Source organism: Haliotis cracherodii, unplaced genomic scaffold (assembly GCF_022045235.1).
Source record: "Haliotis cracherodii isolate W230 unplaced genomic scaffold, xgHalCrac1.p SCAF_7, whole genome shotgun sequence".
Classification (NCBI taxonomy): Eukaryota; Metazoa; Mollusca; class Gastropoda; order Lepetellida; family Haliotidae; genus Haliotis; species Haliotis cracherodii.
The window spans coordinates 1,539,683-1,559,975 of record NW_027266330.1 but is presented as its reverse complement, the minus strand read 5'-3'; the positions used below and the strand labels follow the sequence as shown (position 1 = coordinate 1,559,975).

At 40.7% G+C, this 20,293-nt stretch overlaps 2 protein-coding genes across 2 annotated transcripts; one reads left to right on the top strand and one right to left on the bottom strand.

Annotated features, from left to right (window-relative positions):
* Positions 1 to 3,533: 3,533 nt before the first annotated feature.
* On the bottom strand, positions 3,534 to 9,585 carry LOC139447899 (uncharacterized). The gene is made up of 4 exons (XM_071229378.1): positions 9,338 to 9,585; positions 7,585 to 9,296; positions 5,564 to 7,378; positions 3,534 to 5,224 (listed from the first exon to the last, which is right to left on the bottom strand). Exons 1-4 carry the CDS (start codon positions 9,583 to 9,585, stop codon positions 3,534 to 3,536), a joined length of 5,466 nt encoding a protein of 1,821 aa, XP_071085479.1.
* Positions 9,586 to 14,885: 5,300 nt separating this feature from the next.
* LOC139447898 (uncharacterized) lies at positions 14,886 to 19,676 on the top strand. Its single transcript, XM_071229377.1, has one exon. It carries the CDS (start codon positions 14,886 to 14,888, stop codon positions 19,674 to 19,676), a length of 4,791 nt encoding a protein of 1,596 aa, XP_071085478.1.
* Positions 19,677 to 20,293: the final 617 nt, after the last annotated feature.

The window sequence follows — 20,293 nt, the reverse complement described above, 5'->3', positions numbered from 1 at the left end:
GTAATCTCCATGGTGGTCAATAACGCACGGCATCATCGTGCTAGGGTCGTTAATGCTGACATAGAGCAGGAGACCATTGTCCGCATATCACTGGACATCGAACACACGTTGAACGAGCTGCAGATCGCCCTCTCACGACGCCCTGTCCTTTCGGCAACACTACGGGAACTCAGCAATGCACTGACTGAAGAGTGGAAATATCTTCCTTTAGCAAACCATCAGACACTTATTGGGAGCAAAGAAAGCAAAAAAATGTTATCAGAGGACACTTTATTGCTTCCTTATTTAAGAGAGTATATATTGACACAATCTACCAAGTGATCCCCAGGAAAGATATTATGTCAAATGTATAATAAAATCATATCATCATAATGTTGATTTGAACAGAATTAAGTTATCCTGTTGTGAAGGAAACCTGAACGTCCCCATGTAAGAGGTCGTCATCAAAACTCTAACGACAGACACTTATTATCAGTTTCTCTCAACTTTAAATGGGTAGTTAAAGTGTGTGGTGTGTCTCTGTCCTTGGGCACAGTGATGTCTTTGTAGTTCTGTTTTATACCACATTCAGGCACGGTGCAATGAGGGCTACATTTTCCATTGATGTGGATCTTCTTGAACTTCAATGGAAACCCAATTAAACCCGATACATGATACAATTAAACCCAAACCCATGTTTGTCCGAAGCTCATCAGGCGTGGAATAACAATTACTGACTGCCCAAATGTGAATAAAATCTACTTGTGTTTAATGAAAGTGATGGCAGCCAAGTGAGGTTTAACTGGAGGTGTTGTCTCCCTTGCGTCGTGCTTGTCCGAGTATTGAGGCTATTCTACCTCACTGCTATGTTGATATGACTGAACGAGCCAAGACTGTGTCGCCCGCTCCCGGACATGCACTGTGAGCGGCATGAGTGGCGTACCTGGACTGGACGGAGTAGTCTCCCTTGTGCCATTCAGCGTGTGAGCACACTTCTATGACAGTGTGGTGTATAACTAAACACTGTGGTTGAGTGTGTATACCGTATACATGACAGTGCGTGACAAGTGTAATATCGTCACACAATATATACAAACAGACGTGGGGTAACACTGCAGACCGCTGTGGTCAAGCTTGTATACCGTATACATGACAGTACGTGACAAGTGTAATATCGTCACACAATATATACAAACGTGGGATGACACTGCAGACCGCGGTAATCGAGCGTGTATACCGTATACATGACATTTTGTGACCACTGTACTATGATCACACTATATATACCAACATAGGATGACACTGCAGACCACGGTGGTCGAGGGTGTATATTATATCGTATACATGACAGTGTGTGACCAGTGTAATATCATCACACTTTATATACCAACATAGGATGACACTGCAGACCACGGTGGTCAAGGGTGTATATCGTATACATGTCAGTGTGTGACCAATGTAATATCATCACACCATATATACAGACGTAGGATCGCACGTACTCATGGCAATATTCTACCTGTGTAATTGTGCTACATGTGATGTTGATAACGCGGGCTGAGAAGCCGTTTAACTGGTGCATACCGTCCTATCACCACAGTGTACAACTGTATACCAAGGCAGTAAATATAACAATGGATATACCACACCACAGAAATAAAGAAGATCTACTTTTTTCAATTCGTGACACACACGCTGATTAATTCCCATTTTAAAGAGTAAACAGGACCAACAATTGAACTTTCCAGGTGGTTACCCATTGCCAGTGAATGTACATGTGTTAATATTGACGAATGTTCGCACAAGGTTTATAGCGAGAGAGGTAGGTTCAACGCCGCTTTCAACAGTTTTAGTCCTATTGATATGGAAAGAAAACCAGCAATGATGCAAGTCAATGAACCGGGATTCAAACCCACGACCATAGGCTTCTGGCACGTCTAAGGGACGTAACTCTGCACAAATAATTCCGGTATCTGAGACGACTGAACCACATGTGCGCGTGCACCCCCACGTTTCCCCTCTCTCCCCCTCCCCTCCTTGATACGATGTGCACTTATCTCTCATGTCTATCTCGTGCATACATGTTTGTAAATATAATTTTTTATAGCACAACAATAACACATGCAGGTGAAAGATCAACGCATGTGGAAACCCGTCATCATGTACGACATAACACGCATTTCCCTTTTGTACTTAACCGATGTATCAGCCCAAAATTCAGATCAGCAATTGACAACTTTTACTGACGGTGAATGCAGAGAGTGTCATATGTTACTAGTGTACAAGTTGGTGGATAAAGACAGGTGTTTCTCACAGCCTCGTAATGTTAATGTATTGTTCCATTTTGTTTGATACCCCATGTCAACAGTTGACAAGGACTATCCAAGTTCTTTTGAGACATGTTTTGTTATTACAATTCAATTGATAGCAATATGCGCATAAATATACCTGCTACTGAACTGAAGTTCACAAAAAAAACTCATAAGGGCCCTCATGACGTGGACGCGCACACTGCTTGACAGTTTAGTGTTGTAAAGGGCGTATAGATATCTTATAGATGCACCTGTCACCCACCAACACAACATTTAAAGATCGTGGGGAACATGTTATAGGACTTTAGAGCATACAGAACCATTGTCCCGCGAGCTATACACCGTCATTAAATCCATATCAATAAATCATATCACCAAATAAAGAAACTGAAATAGTCACAAAAGACGTATAGAACTTAAGGTTTATGTTTGTCCATATATGTTTGTACCTAGCCTGTACTGTCTTCCCCAAACGTGGTTTAGGTTCTAGCAGTCATCAGTTTACCGATCCAACACTGAGGCACAGTCTTGTAAAATATTGGACAAAATTGAGTTTCAAGATTTATAAGTTTATTACTTCTGCGCACGCCAGTGTGCATGGATGCATTTGGTAAAAGGCTACAACAAAACAAAACAAAAGAATTAACCCTTATGCAATAAGGAAAACACACATGTACGTGGGTACTTATACTACCTTGTGGTGGACTTCATGTGAGTCCGAATCAGCCTAGCATGGCATTAATACTGAAAGAAGCGCCAGAGCAATCATTAGGCTTCAATAGACATCTATAAAAAACTATCTGGTGATTTTAAGTGCGCATCATAAAATTTACACGTGGTTCCTGATGCTACATTACACTAGAATTTCCACATACTGAATACACACAAAATATAACATAAGTTACATCCAAAACATATCTAAAAGGTTCTTAACGATATAATTAATAAACTTACACTATGGATGGCTGAAGTTCGACTTGATATAGCATGCAATGCCAAAAACCAATGTGGGGAACCCACGGACCAATGTCACTGTTGCGACCGACGAACGTTCTAAAACTAGCACTTCCGGTCCTAAGCGAAGCGCATGATTGAGAACCAGTGGAATAAAAAATCACTGTTACTTGTAACGGCACACTCCCCGCTTGATATATTACAAATATATCACACATACAATTATGCATGAATAACACAATAGACACACTTGAGTACGTTAAGCAAAACAATACAATGTTCATAAAGTCATTTGTTGGACTTCTCTGCAGACAGCAGCACCACCATCTCTGAGATTGGACGTGTATATGTTGTTGCCGATTTCTCACGGATAACACGGACAACAGCCTTTCGCACTTTGCCATCTGTACTCGGAATAGCCTTCTCTATTACACCAATAGGCCATTCATTTCTTGCAGTATTCTTTTCCTTTAAAAGAACAACATCGTCTTGTGAGACATTAGGTTCATCCGAAAACCATTTGTGTCTACGCTGCAAGGTATGAAGATATTCATTCTTCCACTTTCCCCAGAACTGATCAGCAAGGGACTGTACTTGTCTCCATTGTGACTTATATAAGTCTTTTATCTGAAAGTCTGACACCATTTCCTCTACATGTTCAGATTTCAGAGTCAACAGAGTAGAGGGTGTCAGTATGCCTGGCGATTCTGGGTCTGATGAGATAGGTACGATTGGTCGTGCATTCACAATTGCACAAACCTCAGCCATTAATGTTGTCAACACTTCATGTGTAAAGTTTTTCGATGACACATCAGTGAGCATGGAGTCGAGAATTCTTCGTGAAATGCCGATCATTCGTTCCCAAACTCCACCCATATGCGATGAATGTGGAGGATTGAAAATCCAACTGGTTTTGTTTTCACTCAAAAAGCTCTGAATCTGCTCGTCCTCAACATTGATAACATGTACATTGAGAATGCCTGCTGCGCCAATGAAGTTGGTTCCGCGATCTGACCGGAATTCTTTTACTCTACCTCTGATAGATGTGAAGCGCCTCAGAGCGTTGATAAAAGCAGAGATGCTTAGTTCTTCAATAACTTCAATGTGAATTGCTCTCACAACAAGGCATGTAAACAGTAATGCCCATCTCTTACTGTTTGCTTGACCTCCTCTTGTGCGCCGTGTGACAACATTCCAGGGGCCGAAGGTGTCAACTCTGACATACGTGAAAGGTGGACTCTGTGTCAGGCGGTCAACTGGCAGATTGGCCATCTTCTGCTGGGCTTCTCGACCACGTAGTTTCCGACATTTCACACATTTGTAGATCAAAGAATTGATCAAACGTTTTCCACTTGTAACCCATAGACCTGCAGCTCTTACAGCTCCTTCAGAAAAGTGTCGGCCCTGATGTTTAACTTGTTCATGATAATGGCGAACGAGGAGAGTGGCAATGTGATGATGACCAGGGATAATAAGAGGATGTTTGTGACCAGTACTCAAATCTGCTTGACCGAGACGTCCACCTACTCTCAGCATACCTTCCTCATCAACCACTGGATTCAATGTCCTTATTGAACTATCCTTCGGCAAAGGAGATTTGGATCTGATGCAGTCTATCTCTGTTGCATAGACTTCATGCTGAACTTGTTGAATGATAAAATGTTCAGAGGCCATGTAAGCGTGGCTGCCAACAATACCTGTGCACACATGTTTTGATTCACGTTTCGTTTTCCAGTTGTGATTCCTCACCAATTGACGAAGACGTGCTATGGCTTCAACAAGTTTCTTCCAGTTTGAGAATTTCTCATATCTGTGAGAATCTAGCTTTTCATGTTTGTGTACAACACTGGTAACACATGAGGTCACTTCTGTCAACAGTTCTGTGCTATTTTCCTCGTCTTCGCTAAACTCTGTGTGTTGATCTTTCTCAGGGAGTTGAGACGGACCTTGAAGCCATGAACTGTTTCCAACTAAGTTGGCTGAAATTGATCTTGTTGCACAATCTGAGGGATTTAAATCTGTTGCAACATAATTCCACTGTTGTGAAGATGACAATTTTCTGATTTTGGCTACTCTATTGGGTACATAAACAGAAAATCTCCTGGTCTTGTTAGAAATATACCCAAGTACAATTCTGCTGTCTGTGAAATAATTGACAGATGTCAATGGAATGTTTAAGCACTCACACACAAAATTCCCAATTTCTACCCCTAGCACGGCTGCGCTCAATTCCAAACGAGGAATGGTGTGTCCATGGGTCGGAGCGACCTTCGTCTTGCCTAACAAAAATCCCATCTGTCTTTTTCCAGTCTTCTCACCCGCCATCAGATAAGCTACAGCCGCAATAGCCTTTTCGGATGCATCACAGTATACACATACTTCTTTCTTCTCATATTTTTGAAGAGACATCGGCAAGAACTTCCGAGGAATCTGTAACTGCTCGAGTAACCTCAAAGAATCTCTCCAGTTCTCCCATTCCTGTCGAAGTTCCTCGGGCAACATGTCATCCCATTCCAATTTCTGTGATATGAGCTCCCTGAGGAGAGTCTTTCCTTTGATAATTACAGGGGCGACGAAACCCATTGGGTCATACAGGCTATTGATGGTTGAGAGCACTCCACGTTTAGTGTAAGGTTTTGCCTCATCTGACACTCTAAATGTAAATGTGTCAGATTTCACATCCCAGGACATCCCCAGGCTACGCTGTAAAGGGAATGTGTTTTCCTCGAAGTTCAAGTCTTTGAAATCTTTAGCAAGATCCTCAGATTGGAATGCTTCCACAACTTGTGAGCTGTTGGATGTAATTTTGTGAAGTCTTAGGTTTCCAAACTCTTGCAAGGTTTGCTGTGTTCTCTTCACAAGATCTACAGCCTGGTCTGCATTTGGCGTAGACGTGAGTCCGTCATCAACATAGAAATCTTTCTTGACAAACTGTTCAACATCTTCTCCAAAAGTATTTTTTCCAGTTTCTACTGTTTTTCGAAGCCCATAAGTGGCAATAGCTGGAGATGGGCTGTTTCCAAACACATGCACCGTCATTCGGTATTCGATCAGCTCTCTGTTGGGGTCATTGTCTTTGTACCACAAAAATCTGAGGTAATTTTGATGTTCCTCTCGGACTTGAAAGCAGTAAAACATCTGTTGGATGTCTCCCATTACTGCCACATCATGTTTTCTGAATCGGATAAGAATGTCCAGCAAACTATTTGTCATATCTGGTCCTTGCAACAGAACGTTGTTTAATGACACTCCGTTGTACTGAGCCGAGGAATCAAATACGACTCGCACTTGATTCGGTTTTTTGGGGTGATATACGCCAAATAATGGTAGATACCAACATTCTTCTCCGGATTTTAGAGGAGGGGCAATTTCTGCATGCTTGTTTTCAAATATCTTTTCCATGAAATCCAGCATATGTTTCTTTTTCACTGCATCCTTTGTGATACTACGGTCCAATGTGTTGGCTCGTTTGATAGCCTGAGGTTTGTTGTTAGGAAGGAGTAGTCTTGGGGACTTGAAGGGAAGTGGTGCGACCCAGTTTCCACTTGTGCCTCTATACATTTCCTGGTCCATGATTTGAAGAAATTCGTGATCTTCGACAGATAATCCAGGTTTGTCATCATTTTTGGTGACCTCAAATACTGTCCTTCCTAACATCTCTTCAGGCGACAGAATATCCTGTGAAATATTTATTTTCAGATCAAACGAGTTCGGACACGGCTTGAAAAGAGACGTGCGTCCATTTTTCAAGAGGTATGCCTTCTTAACATTCACAATGTCAGGTTCGTGCACCTTGCCTATGCAACTTTCACCAATGATCACCCAACCTAAAGGTAGCTTTTGAGCATATGGGGTTTTGCCTGGTCCAATGCGGTGGTCATAGACATGGTGTGCCTGAATCAAGTCTCTACCAATGAGCAATAGAATGTCAGCAGATTCATCAACTGGGGGAATGTCATCTGCAATGTCGACGAGGTGCGGATAATGCAAAGCTACATCAGGGGTGGGTATCTCATCCCTCTGATTAGGAACTGAATTGCACTCTATGACCGTTGGAAGATCAAAACTGACCCCGCTGTCTACTGATTCAACTACAAAACCACTGCCTCTCCTTCCTGAAGTCTCCACTACACCTGCACATGAGGAAAGTGTATAACGCACTTTATCACTGTCAAGCTTGAGTTACTTTGGTCATCAAGTAACGAATACATCTTCACTGATAATTCAGGTTGGCCCTTTGGATACACATTCACCAGGACTGTTTTGGCACAAGATTTACCACTGAATGCTTCCCCACATATCTGTGTACATTTGGAGGAAACAGGATCTCTTATCCCACCTTTAACTATTGTCTGATCCTTCTCCCCGCTATTGTCATCCATCAGTCTATCACTCTGGACAGGGGGAGGATAGTCTATGTGCAGGGCTGTTGCATGTCTAGGGTCATTGCACACAGAACATTTTCCTGGCTGTTTACACATCCTGGCAATGTGTGTTGTTGCCATGCAACATCTGTAGCAAAGTCGATGTCTTTTGATAAACTCCTTCCTCTCTTCAATAGGTTTTTCTCGAAAAGCCTTGCATTCATTTAAAGAATGTTTCGTCTTGTGCAAGGGGCACAAAACTACTTCTTCTGTACTATTTTCTTTCTGCGACTGTTGAACTTCTGTCTTCCTTGACGAGATCGCAGGCTTTATTGTTTTCTGTGTCAGGTAGGGTTTTTCTTTCTGGAGTGAAACACTCTGGCCTGACTCATACACAAAACTCGGATCATTTCTGACCTTGCTTGACTCCTGCACAAACTCGACAAAAATTGCAAAAGGTGGAAAAGAGACACTGTGGCGTTCTTTATACCTGAATGCTTGAGTCGTCCATCTTTTTTGTAGAGAATACGGCAACTTGTGTACAATCGGATTCACCCCTGTGGATGAATCAAAGTAAGCAAGCATTGAGCTATACTTCTCACAGCTCTTTACTGATTCTATCTCACAAAGTAAATCTGCAAGTTCATAAAGTCTCTTGTTATCTCTGTTTGTCAACTTCGGAAAGTTGGTCAACCTAGATTTAAGAGATGCTTCCACCATCTCAGGTGACCCATATCGCTCATCAAGTCTTTGCCACAATCTTTCAAGTCCCTTCTGGGGGTCCTGAGCATTAGATGCTCTTAGACTTAGGGCGTGTTTTGTTGATTCTGGACCCAACCGTTTTACTAATAAGTCCAGTTCCTCCATGTGTGTTACTCTCAATTCGCCCATCACACTCTGAAATGCATACTTCCAAATACTGTATGATTCTGGCTGGTCATTGTAATATCGCAGTCTAGACAGCAGCAAATCTTTCTTTAAAAGAAAGCGTGAAAAGTCTTCAGCTTGACACTCTTGAGTACTTACAAATGGTGCAGCTGACTGAAAAACTGGAGCATTTGGGTCAAGTGGTCTATTCCTTGGTCTAGTACTAGCTTGACGATCAAGCAGTGACTCTGCACCAGCACGGTCGCGTTGTGTCCGATTGTTCTGATCTTGTGACATTTGTCTAAGCTGTGATACATACACTCGTGTCCGTTCCTGTGAATTTTCAGCAGGTAACTGAATACTTGACTTCTGTACATCACTCGAAACTGAGGTGGCACGTAAAGCGTTAACTTCTGCCTCAGCTTGTGCAGCTTCCTTTCGTTGCTGTAAGAGTTTGCACTCTGCTTGGAGTTCAGCTTTCTTCCTTATGGCCTGAGCTGCGGTTACTTGCTGTTGTTCGTCAATCAATGCTTGCTGCCTAAGAATGTCTGCCTCTTTTACTGCAAACTCAACAGCTGCCTTTGCAGCTTCAGCCTTTGCAAGTGTTTTAGCAAGGAGTGAACTACCTGTTGACGAATGAGAATCAGATCCTTTTGACTTACTCTCCGATTTCGTTTTGCTAGTCCGATGTGAGAACTTTTCCGATGCTTCTTGAATACAGCTGTCAACGTGTTTAGCAGCACTGTCCACTGATAACCTCAAGCTGTACACTTTCAGATTGTGAGAATCTAAATCTTGCTTACTCTCTTCTGTACCTGTCCTGGACAAATAAGCAGCAAGTTCATTTGCAAGTTTTGAAACTCAGCAAAGGATTTGGTTAGCTCTTTCTCACAAATTCTTAATAATATGAGGTCACCATAACATGCATTGCTATTGTCAATTTGAAGTTGAACATCTTTCCATAATGTTTCAAGTTTAATACTGAGCTCTTGTCTGGTCGATTCATAAAGAATTTGTCCCTTTTCAGTCAATGTCCTCTTGCGTTTCTCATCTTCGACATCACTTTGTTCATCGGCTTTGCCTTTTAGGGTGTCTACACTCTGTTCCATAACTGTAGTTTCCATCCGTCTTCAGCAGTTGTTGAAGTCCTTTTACTGTACTGTCTTCCCCAAACGTGGTTTAGGTTCTAGCAGTCATCAGTTTACCGATCCAACACTGAGGCACAGTCTTGTAAAATATTGGACAAAATTGAGTTTCAAGATTTATAAGTTTATTACTTCTGCGCACGCCAGTGTGCATGGATGCATTTGGTAAAAGGCTACAACAAAACAAAACAAAAGAATTAACCCTTATGCAATAAGGAAAACACACATGTACGTGGGTACTTATACTACCTTGTGGTGGACTTCATATGAGTCCGAATCAGCCTAGCATGGCATTAATACTGAAAGAAGCGCCAGAGCAATCATTAGGCTTCAATAGACATCTATAAAAAACTATCTGGTGATTTTAAGTGCGCATCATAAAATTTACACGTGGTTCCTGATGCTACATTACACTAGAATTTCCACATACTGAATACACACAAAATATAACATAAGTTACATCCAAAACATATCTAAAAGGTTCTTAACGATATAATTAATAAACTTACACTATGGATGGCTGAAGTTCGACTTGATATAGCATGCAATGCCAAAAACCAATGTGGGGAACCCACGGACCAATGTCACTGTTGCGACCGACGAACGTTCTAAAACTAGCACTTCCGGTCCTAAGCGAAGCGCATGATTGAGAACCAGTGGAATAAAAAATCACTGTTACTTGTAACGGCACATACCCGTTGCTGTATTATGAGGAACACATTTTGTGTTATACATGTGTTTTCCTGTATTTCTAATGCAAGCACATTAATTATACCTAATCTTTGTTATATCGGCTGCAACACCTTATATTCATATGAATGCACCTGTCCATGAATGTGACTGAAATGAATAAAGGGTGTTTCACTACTCTAAGTGAAATCAAGGCGATATTATTGCCATGGCCATACCAGACGTTTAACGTTCGTGATATATGCAACATTTAACGGTGATCATCCGTACTATTGCAGATTAATTAAGCAGCGCCCGTAAGATCCACATCCTCACATCCGCCAAGTGTTTGCAGCATCTCATCTGAAGTCTGAAGACCATGGACAAGTCCGCACATCCGCCAAGAGATTTCATCTGAAGTGAACGACAAGTTGACATACAACAAGTTCACCACCCTTACAGCATTGAGGTATTTCACATGATCTCTCGGTTAAAAATGTAATGTATTTGTATTTTAATCAGAAATACGCTGTTCTCGTTTCAAGGAGGATCTTTCATTGTGCACTGACAAGATCATGATAGGCTTTAGTCAACATTCCAATTCTGAGATGACAAGACGAGACTCATTTCCATGTTATGGAATTGCTTAATCTTCATATTGTAATGGCTATTTCTGAGAAATGTCATTGACATATACAAGTACTCAGACCAAATCTGGATACCGCAGATGTAGGGAACTCTGATCACGTGTATCAATAGCCTCTCTCGTACACGGACATTATACAGGTAGGTATAAAGGCAACTATCACAACCTGATCACTGTGACTGCTACATGCCGTTAATGTATGAAGGGTATTTACTATTCTATATAACTGACAACCACACCCGCCATCAATATTCGGACTGAGGGGAGACATCATAACACAGAAACACAGAAGCAGACACTCGTGAACAGCATTAATTGCAAACAAAATCTAAGTGACACTTGGCTGGTGAATCATTATATAAATACATATCAGTCATGAAAGTAAGACCAAGCCCTTGTAGCCGGAATATGTATGAACAACTGTCTCTTGCATTAATAACACAAGGGATTAGTCATACTTTAATAAGTTCGAGTGTATTTGAGTATATAAATAGAGAGAGAGAGAGTGAGAAAGAGAGAAAGAGAGAGAGAGTGAGAAAGGAGAGAGAAAGAGAATCTCACCCAAGTGTCTTTTGTTATCAAATATATTCTATTCATCATCCAACATCATACTTCCCACCTTTTCAGTTTGTAGACAGTGATAAGCAGTCTTTTAAGTGTAGAAAGTGTGCTGCTAACAGCTTCAGTAGCAGGAGCCATTAATGATACCATTTGATTGTGACGTCATGGTAACAATGACGCCACAATGGTCTGCAAAGCATTGTGATGCAATTTCATTAAAGCGACATCTAAACTGTAGATATCGCTTGATATAACCTGAATTACATGTGGTGACTCTGATGAAGAAACATTAATGATTCTCTAATTGTTTTAAATGATGAGATTGAACCCTTTGCCTGTGTACGTGTTTGTCTTCCGTTGATAACCAAACTAAAGGTTAGTCATCAGCGTCATACCTTCGTGTGTATTTGTGTAATTTAAAGATTTACATGAGTGAGTGAGTGGGTTCAGTAGTATAGGTAATGGGGGTTCTGGCTCACTTCCACTGGAGCTGGATTTATATACCAATACCGCTACTACAGGGGGAATTTTTTATGCCAAAGTGATTATGCGATTCAACGATAGTCATGAGATTCAGCTAAATTGGCTCCAGCTCGCCACCACCTGGAGTCTATGATATAAATTTTAGTAGGTAATGGGGGTTCCGGCTCACTTCCACTGGAGCTGGATTCATATACCTATACTGCTACTACAGATGGAATTTTTTATGCCAAAATGATTATGCGATTCAACGATAGTCATGGCTCTAGCTCACCAATACCTGGGGCCAATCATTGCTTTAGATGAGTCTAAATGGTAATAAAAATATTCTTCATTATTTTTATCGATAAAGCGATATTCAACATTTTTATTAAGTTCTTCGTTCATTTTACTAGGAGACCAGACTTCTTCTTCTTGTAAATTGATAAGAAACAATTGATTACCGTATTTGGTTGGTTTGACATCACTGATATAATAAAAACCTTGTGGTAATTCTCTCCTTTTAATAGTTTTTTCCATTATTATATATTTATGTAAGCATTTGTCTAAATGTAATCACACGATAGTAAGCAATTTATTTTTAATCTCCAACCAGTTCTTTGGTTTTGGCACGGAATAATTGACGCGCTTGTTGCCTCCCTTGTTCTATGAACTTTTTTTTCTCGTCTTCGCTAATACCATTGGTCTTACGAGATTTTGATCGAATCTCCTGCTTCATTTCATTGTATTTTGAGAGTTCCGACAGCACTAAACGAAACTCATCCTCGGATATCTTACAATCGGCCATTGCTGTCGAAATATGATCCTCAATGCTGTTCAACTTTGCTTCGGCGAGTATCCGAATACTATCGTGTTTTAATGCTTTCTTTTGCAACCTACGAGAAATGAATTTTATCGCTATTCCTGCCAGTCCCGAGACTCTGGCGGTTATTTCCATGCCGAGCACGATCGGCGCGGCGATTATAGTTGATAGTAAACCGACACCGGCTACACCGAGTCCCATGCCAGCCACTACAAGAGCGGTGTCAACTCCGTCCAGAGCATTCACGCCTCTGCGATACTTTTTATACAATCCAAGTCTCAACTCCCTATCCTTTTCTATTCGATGTTTTATGTCGCTTATTTGATGTAATCGAAATCCATCAACAGTTTCCATCTTTTCATCGAGCGCTGGATATAAACTCATAGTGTATATTACGAATATATAATAGTCTTTAATTGGTCTTGCTTAAATGTTTTGATAGTATACATCAACCTTATCAAATGTATATTGTAGGCTTCCACTTGTGAGGATAAGTCATGTTAGTTCTTTTATGAGAGCTTCATTTAAATTCTCTACTTTTTTGGTTTGTCCTGGTTAATCATCCGGGTTATAGTCAGTGCATGGACAAGCATGTGGACGTAAGCAGAATGACATGAACTTGTGTAGGGTGTAAATGGCCCATAAAATTTGTAAGTATTAACAAAAAATATAAGAAACAACATGTAAATCATAAGTAGCAATGCTATAACAAATGTAAATGGTGTAAAAGGGTAAATTGCATGTTGAAAAGGTTGAAGTGTATATCACAGATGTTTCGTTTAAAATCCGGAAAATAATGTTGTAAATAACATGTACCTGTACTTACTACCTTAGTTACAAGTTGTAATATTTCCCATTTGTTTTTTATTATAGCTTGTACCTGTCAACAATAGGCCTTACAATTAAAGGGCCAGTAAAGGAATTTGAAGGAAAAACATAATACAAAATATCTGTCAATGATTCAAGACTGAATCAAAAATGTATTCATCAATCTATGCTGAAGTTATAAAATAAACCATTCAAGACAGTGTACTGGATTATGTGTCAATGGCCAAAGCGTATCACCTACATAAAAGTACAAGAAATTTTTATACATAACAAAGAATGTTATCATCAGACATTAGAAGTGACACAGACAGCTGGATTGTTAGAGACAGAATGTCTAATGTAACAATAAATAAAGATGAAGTTCAGAGTGAAAGGATAATTCAACTGAATAAAGAAAGAGCAGGTATCCAATCTGCATTCACCAGAACTGAAAATCAGATAAATGGTCTCATTGTAAATAAGAATGCTAGTCAAACAGACATTGAACATGTTGAAGGATCAGTGAAATCAATTGAGAAAATCTTTGACAGTTTGACACAGAAAGTAAATCAGCTGAAGGAGATAGTGCAAGATGATGCAGAAGAGATTAGTAAACTAGAAATGTACATGAATAAGATGTCAGATAGACTGAAAACAGTGATGTCTAGTGTACAGATGTGGCATCATGATACAGTAAAACCAAGTGATTCAGCGAGTCAGGTAGGAAGCCATGCAAGTAGTGGAAGCACGAGATCGAAGATTGCAGCAAGGAGAGCTGCACTGAAAGTCAAACAATCTGCTCTGAAGAAGAGTCAAGAACTGAAGTTAAAGAAATTTGAACTTGAATTACAAGAAGAGACTCTTCAAATGGAGACTGAGCTTGCAGCCGCTGAAGCTGAAATAAAGGCAATCAATGAAATCGATGGACCCCCTTCTGTTAAAGATGATGGTATAATGGGCACAAATCCCAAAACAGTGCATTTAGTGTCAAGTAACCCAATACCCATAGAAAGAGTGAGTGATCAGCATCTCAATCCAAATGCAGTGTCTTGGACAAGCCATAAGGATACTATTCAACCACCACAGCCAGATAATACGCAGTATGAAATGTTACATTTGCTTCAGTTGCCAAAAGTTGAAATCATGAAATTTGATGGAAATCCTCTGCAATACTGGGCATTCATCAGGTCTTTTGACATTAGTATAGGGGAAACATCAATCAGCAATAGTGCTAAACTGAATAGGCTTTTACAGTACTGCACTGGGCATGCTCAAGAGGTTATAGAGTGCTGTGTAATCATGAATCCAGAGATTGGTTACTTTCAGGCCAGAAAGTTACTGTTGGAGAGATTTGGCAATCAATATGTCATCGCTAAAGCATGGGTGGATAAGGTGACAGACGTCCCCAACTTGAAACCTAATGACAGTGCTGGACTGAGAGGATATGCGGATTCTTTGAGAAGCTGTGTGGTTTCACTTACAGCAATGAGCAGGCTGGGCGAAATCGACAATCAATTGAGGATGAGAAAGATTGTTGAGAAGCTTCCCTTCTTCATTCAAGGTAGATGGAGAAAAGAAGCTGTAAATGTTTTAAAGCGCAATGGTCAGTATCCAGGAATTGGGCATCTTGCTGAATTTATAGAAATTGTTGCTGAAGAACTGGATGACCCGGTGTTTGGAATCAATGTAAAGGATTCTACAGAGAAACCACCTCCACAAAGGACAAGCTTCAAGTGTAAGTCAGCTTCCAATTTTATTGCACAAGGGAACATTACTCAGGAAAACAGAAACCTTCATGAACAGCCACAGAGAGCTTGTAAATGTTGTACTGGCAGTCATCCTCTTTACCAGTGTCCTACTTTCAAGAAGATGAATTTACAGAAGAGACTGGAGTTTACAATAAGACAGAAGTTGTGCTTTAATTGTTTCTCATCAAGGCATTTGTCACCACGATGTATGAAGGACAGCATGTGTGACAATAGCAGTTGTAAACAACATTACCGGAAGCATTCCAGTTTGCTCCATGACAGTTCAAGGACATCTTTGAAATCTGTTAAAGAGCCGATGCCAGACAGCCAGGATATGAATCCCATGTTACGATCTTCAAGTTGCAGTGAGCATGCAGAGAACAAGATTCAGTCAAGTTCAGTGTATGGAGTCAATGGGGCCGGAGGAACAAGAATAGCTCTCCCCATAGTTCCTGTCTGTGTGAAAGGATGTAGTGAACATGAAGTAATTAAGACTTATGCTTTGTTAGACCCAGGAAGCACAAATACCTTTTGTTTCAAAGACTTGGCAAATACTTTGAAGTTGGATGGCAGTGGTGCTATGCTTTCTTTAAATACTCTTACTGACAAAGGTTATGAGTCTCAGACAGAGGTTGTCTCCCTTAGCTTAACAGACATCAATGGAAGACATGCTACAAACATGTCAAATGTATTTGTGCTCTCTCAGATGCCTGTGTTGGAAGGCAGCGCTGTATCACGGTGTGATGTTGACAAATGGAAACACTTTCAAGGGATTGATCTACCCATGGTTGAAGGCAAATTTGCTAAAGTGACAGTGCTGATAGGTCAAGACAATCCGTTAGTTTTAACGCCACTTGAGGTGCGATCAGGGAAAGCTGATGAGCCCTATGCCACAAAAACAATATTTGGATGGGCCATCAATGGACCTTTACACAGAGGCATTCAGCAAGACATGACGTCCAACTTTGTGCAAGTTGAAGCTAATTTAGAATCACAAGTCGAGAAGTTCTGGCATCTGGACAATGTGAGTGATGGAAGATCACAACTTTCATTCCATGACAAGCAGGTCATTCAATTATGGGACAATACTGTTGAGAGGGAGAAGAGGCATTACAAGTTACCTATACCTTTCAAAGTAAATCCCCCTAATTTGCCTAACAATTTCTGCATGGCTGAAACCCGCCTAGTATCATTAACCAAGAAGCTGTCTAGGAATGATGATATGTATGAGCATTACAAAGCAGGTATTGATGACATGGTGTACAAAGGCTATGCAGAGAAGGTTCCTGATGATGAAGTATGTATTGATGAAGGATCAGTCTGGTACCTCCCTCATCATGTAGTCACCAGTGACAAGAAACCAGGGAAATTCAGAATTGTGTTTGACTGTTCAGCCAAGTTTGGTGGAATCAGCTTAAATGAATCAGTTCATCAAGGTCCAGATTTAACCAATACTTTGATGGGTGTACTGTTGCGCTTCCGTGAGAAAAGGATTGCCATCGCCGGTGATATTGAATCAATGTATCACAGAGTAAAGGTTGCTGATCAACATCGCAATGCTTTGAGGTTCCTTTGGTGGAAGAATGGTGAACTGGGTGGAGATATAGAGGTCTTTAGGATGACATCACATCTATTTGGTGGCATATGGAGCTCCAGTTGTGCCAATTATGCACTGAGGAAAACTGCAGCAGACAATGCAGATGATTTTGATAAAGATACAATTCAGACTGTTACTGACAATTTTTATGTAGATGATTGTCTGAAATCTGTTGATTCCAAGGAGAAAGGTATGAAGTTGGTTCAGAATGTGTGTGATCTCCTACAGAGAGGAGGTTTTAGACTCACAAAATGGACCAGTAATAGTAGAACAGTACTCCAGAGTATCCCAGTTGAGGAAAGAGCCAAAGAGTTGGAAGACATCAATCTGTGCGATGATGAGCTCCCTCAAGAGAAGGCTCTTGGCGTGAAATGGGACACTGAAACTGATCAGCTTGGTTTCAAATTCCAACCAAAGAATAGGCCTGCAACCAAGAGAGGTCTCCTCAGTATACTTACCTCTGTCTATGATCCAATAGGATTCTTGTCACCACTGATCTTAAAGGCAAAGATGATATTTCAGGATGAATGTCGTCTCCGAAAAGGATGGGACACTGCTTTGGAATCAATCAGCCATGAAAGGTGGTCAAACTGGCTGTCTAAGCTGTGTCATATTGAAGACTTCACTGTCCCAAGATGTGTGATTCCAAATGACTTTTGTGAAATGATGTCTGCTGAATTACACCATTTTGCGGATGCTTCTATAGCAGGATATGGTGCTGTATCGTATGTCAGAATCGTTGATTCATGTGGAAGAATCCATTGCTCCTTTCTGATGGCGAAGTCGAGATTAGCGCCAATCAAAAGTATCACAATACCAAGGCTTGAACTCTGTGCGGCTGTGCTGAGTGTAAAACTTGATGAAATGTTACGCAAAGAACTGCGAATGGAAACCGAACAATCTACATTTTGGACAGACAGCATGATAGTACTACACTATATCAAAAATGACTTTCAAAGATACCAAACGTTTGTCGCCAACAGAGTGACACAAATTCGTGAAGGTTCTTCACCACAAAGTTGGAGATATGTCCAATCATCACTCAATCCTGCTGATGACGCATCTCGTGGACTTGATGCTGATGAACTACTTGCAAAGGAAAACTGGTTGCAGGGACCGAGCTTCCTGTGGGAAAATAAAGATACTTGGCAAAAAACACCAACAGTACTTCCTGTGTCAGGAGAGGATTTGGAAGTTAAGAAAGTGAAGGTCAACTTTGCAAGTTCTGATAAGGTTGAACCATCCACTACAGATCGACTCCTTAGCCGATATTCCTCTTGGTACCACCTCAAGAAAATGGTTGCTTGGATACTGAGACTAAAGCACTGCTTGTTAAGACGTGTCCGAGAGGGAAATTCTGAAGAAAGGATTTCCATGGAACCTCTTGTTGTTTCCGAGATGAAACAAGCTGAAACTGAAATTGTTAGGTACACTCAGAATCTTGCATTTCGGCTTGAAGTGGAATATCTTCTGAATGACCGCTCCATACCAAAATCAAGCCCAATTTACTTACTTGAACCGTTCTTGAATCAAGATGGAATACTATGTGTAGGAGGGCGTTTGAATAATGCTCCAATATCTGAAGAATCTAAACATCAGATGATCCTACCAAAAGGACATGATATTGTCACGTTGATTGTTCGTTGTTATCATGAACAATTAGGTCATTCAGGGACTGAGCATGTTCTGTCACATGTAAGACAAAGGTTCTGGGTCATCAGTGCTCGCAGAACAATCAGAAAAGTACTGAAAGACTGTGTCAAATGCAAACGATTACAAGGAAAACGCTCCCATCAGAAAATGGCAAATCTACCAGAAGACCGAGTCACACCTGGAAAACCACCATTTGCTCACACAGGTGTGGATTGTTTTGGACCGTTTCTGATCAAACGTGGGAGAAGCGAAGTTAAGCGTTATGGTTGTATCTTTACCTGTTTAACAACAAGAGCTATTCACCTTGAGAAGCTAGACAGCATGGACACGGATTCCTTCATAACTGCTTTGAGACGGTTTGAAGCACGAAGAGGCGTCCCAGATATAGTACGTTCTGATAATGGAACCAACTTTCGAGGAGCTCAGAAGGAATTAAGAGAAGCAATTCGTGCATGGAATCACCATGAAATCCAGGAACACATGCTACAGAAAGAAATTCAGTGGATGTTTAATCCCCCATCTGCCTCTCACATGGGAGGAGTTTGGGAGAGACAGATTAGGACCGTGAGGAAAGTACTGAATGCATTATTGTATCAACAGCATGGTCTGCATGATGAAGGATTGTCAACATTGTTCTGTGAAGTGGAGGCAATTGTCAACAGTAGGCCAATAACCATTGTATCTGACAGTCCCAGTGATATGGAGCCACTTACACCAAATCATATCTTGTTGCTGAGATCAGGAAATTCCTTACCTCCAGGAAGGTTTTCAGTACATGACGCTTACCGCAGGCGCTGGAAGCATGTTCAGTTCCTTGCGGACCAGTTCTGGAAACGATGGCTCAAGGAATACTTACCAGGCTTACAGCTCCGTCAAAAGTGGCTACAATCTACAGTGAATCTCAAAGTGGGAGACATAGTGCTACTTGTGAATGAAAATTCTCCAAGATGTGTGTGGCCTCTCGCGAGAATCACAAATGTGTTCCCGGGCAATGATGGTCTAGTGCGATCCATTGAAGTGAAAACTAAAGACTCTGTGTTAATAAGGCCAATAAGCAAAGTGTGTCTTCTTGAATCAGTTTCTGATGCATGAAAGTGATGAAACAAAAGACTACGATGTGAGATGGAAATGAAAACCTGAGCAGTTGAACATTGAATGTGAAGGACTGATATGACCTTAATATGGAGTTAAAATGTTAAATGTTTCACATTTAAGGGGCCGGGAATGTAGGCTACCACTTGTGAGGATAAGTCATGTTAGTTCTTTTATGAGAGCTTCATTTAAGTTCTCTACTTTTTTGGTTTGTCCTGGTTAATCATCCGGGTTATAGTCAGTGCATGGACAAGCATGTGGACGTAAGCAGAATGACATGAACTTGTGTAGGGTGTAAATGGCCCATAAAATTTGTAAGTATTAACAAAAAATATAAGAAACAACATGTAAATCATAAGTAGCAATGCTATAACAAATGTAAATGGTGTAAAAGGGTAAATTGCATGTTGAAAAGGTTGAAGTGTATATCACAGATGTTTCGTTTAAAATCCGGAAAATAATGTTGTAAATAACATGTACCTGTACTTACTACCTTAGTTACAAGTTGTAATATTTCCCATTTGTTTTTTATTATAGCTTGTACCTGTCAACAATAGGCCTTACATTTAAAGGGCCAGTAAAGGAATTTGAAGAAAAAACATAATACAAAATATCTG

What these genes read in the sequence shown, in the direction of transcription:
- LOC139447899 (XM_071229378.1), bottom strand. Translation starts at nt 9,585, where the DNA reads ATGGAACAGAGTGTAGACACCCTAAAAGGCAAAGCCGATGAACAAAGT. An exon ending in GGATCAGACAATAGTTAAAG is followed by an intron (nt 7,379 to 7,584) that starts GTGGGATAAGAG and finishes CCTCATGTGCAG; the next exon opens with GTGTAGTGGAGACTTCAGGA. An exon ending in TGTAGCTTATCTGATGGCGG is followed by an intron (nt 5,225 to 5,563) that starts GTGAGAAGACTG and finishes GATCAATTTCAG; the next exon opens with CCAACTTAGTTGGAAACAGT.
- LOC139447898 (XM_071229377.1), top strand. Translation starts at nt 14,886, where the DNA reads ATGAATCCAGAGATTGGTTACTTTCAGGCCAGAAAGTTACTGTTGGAG.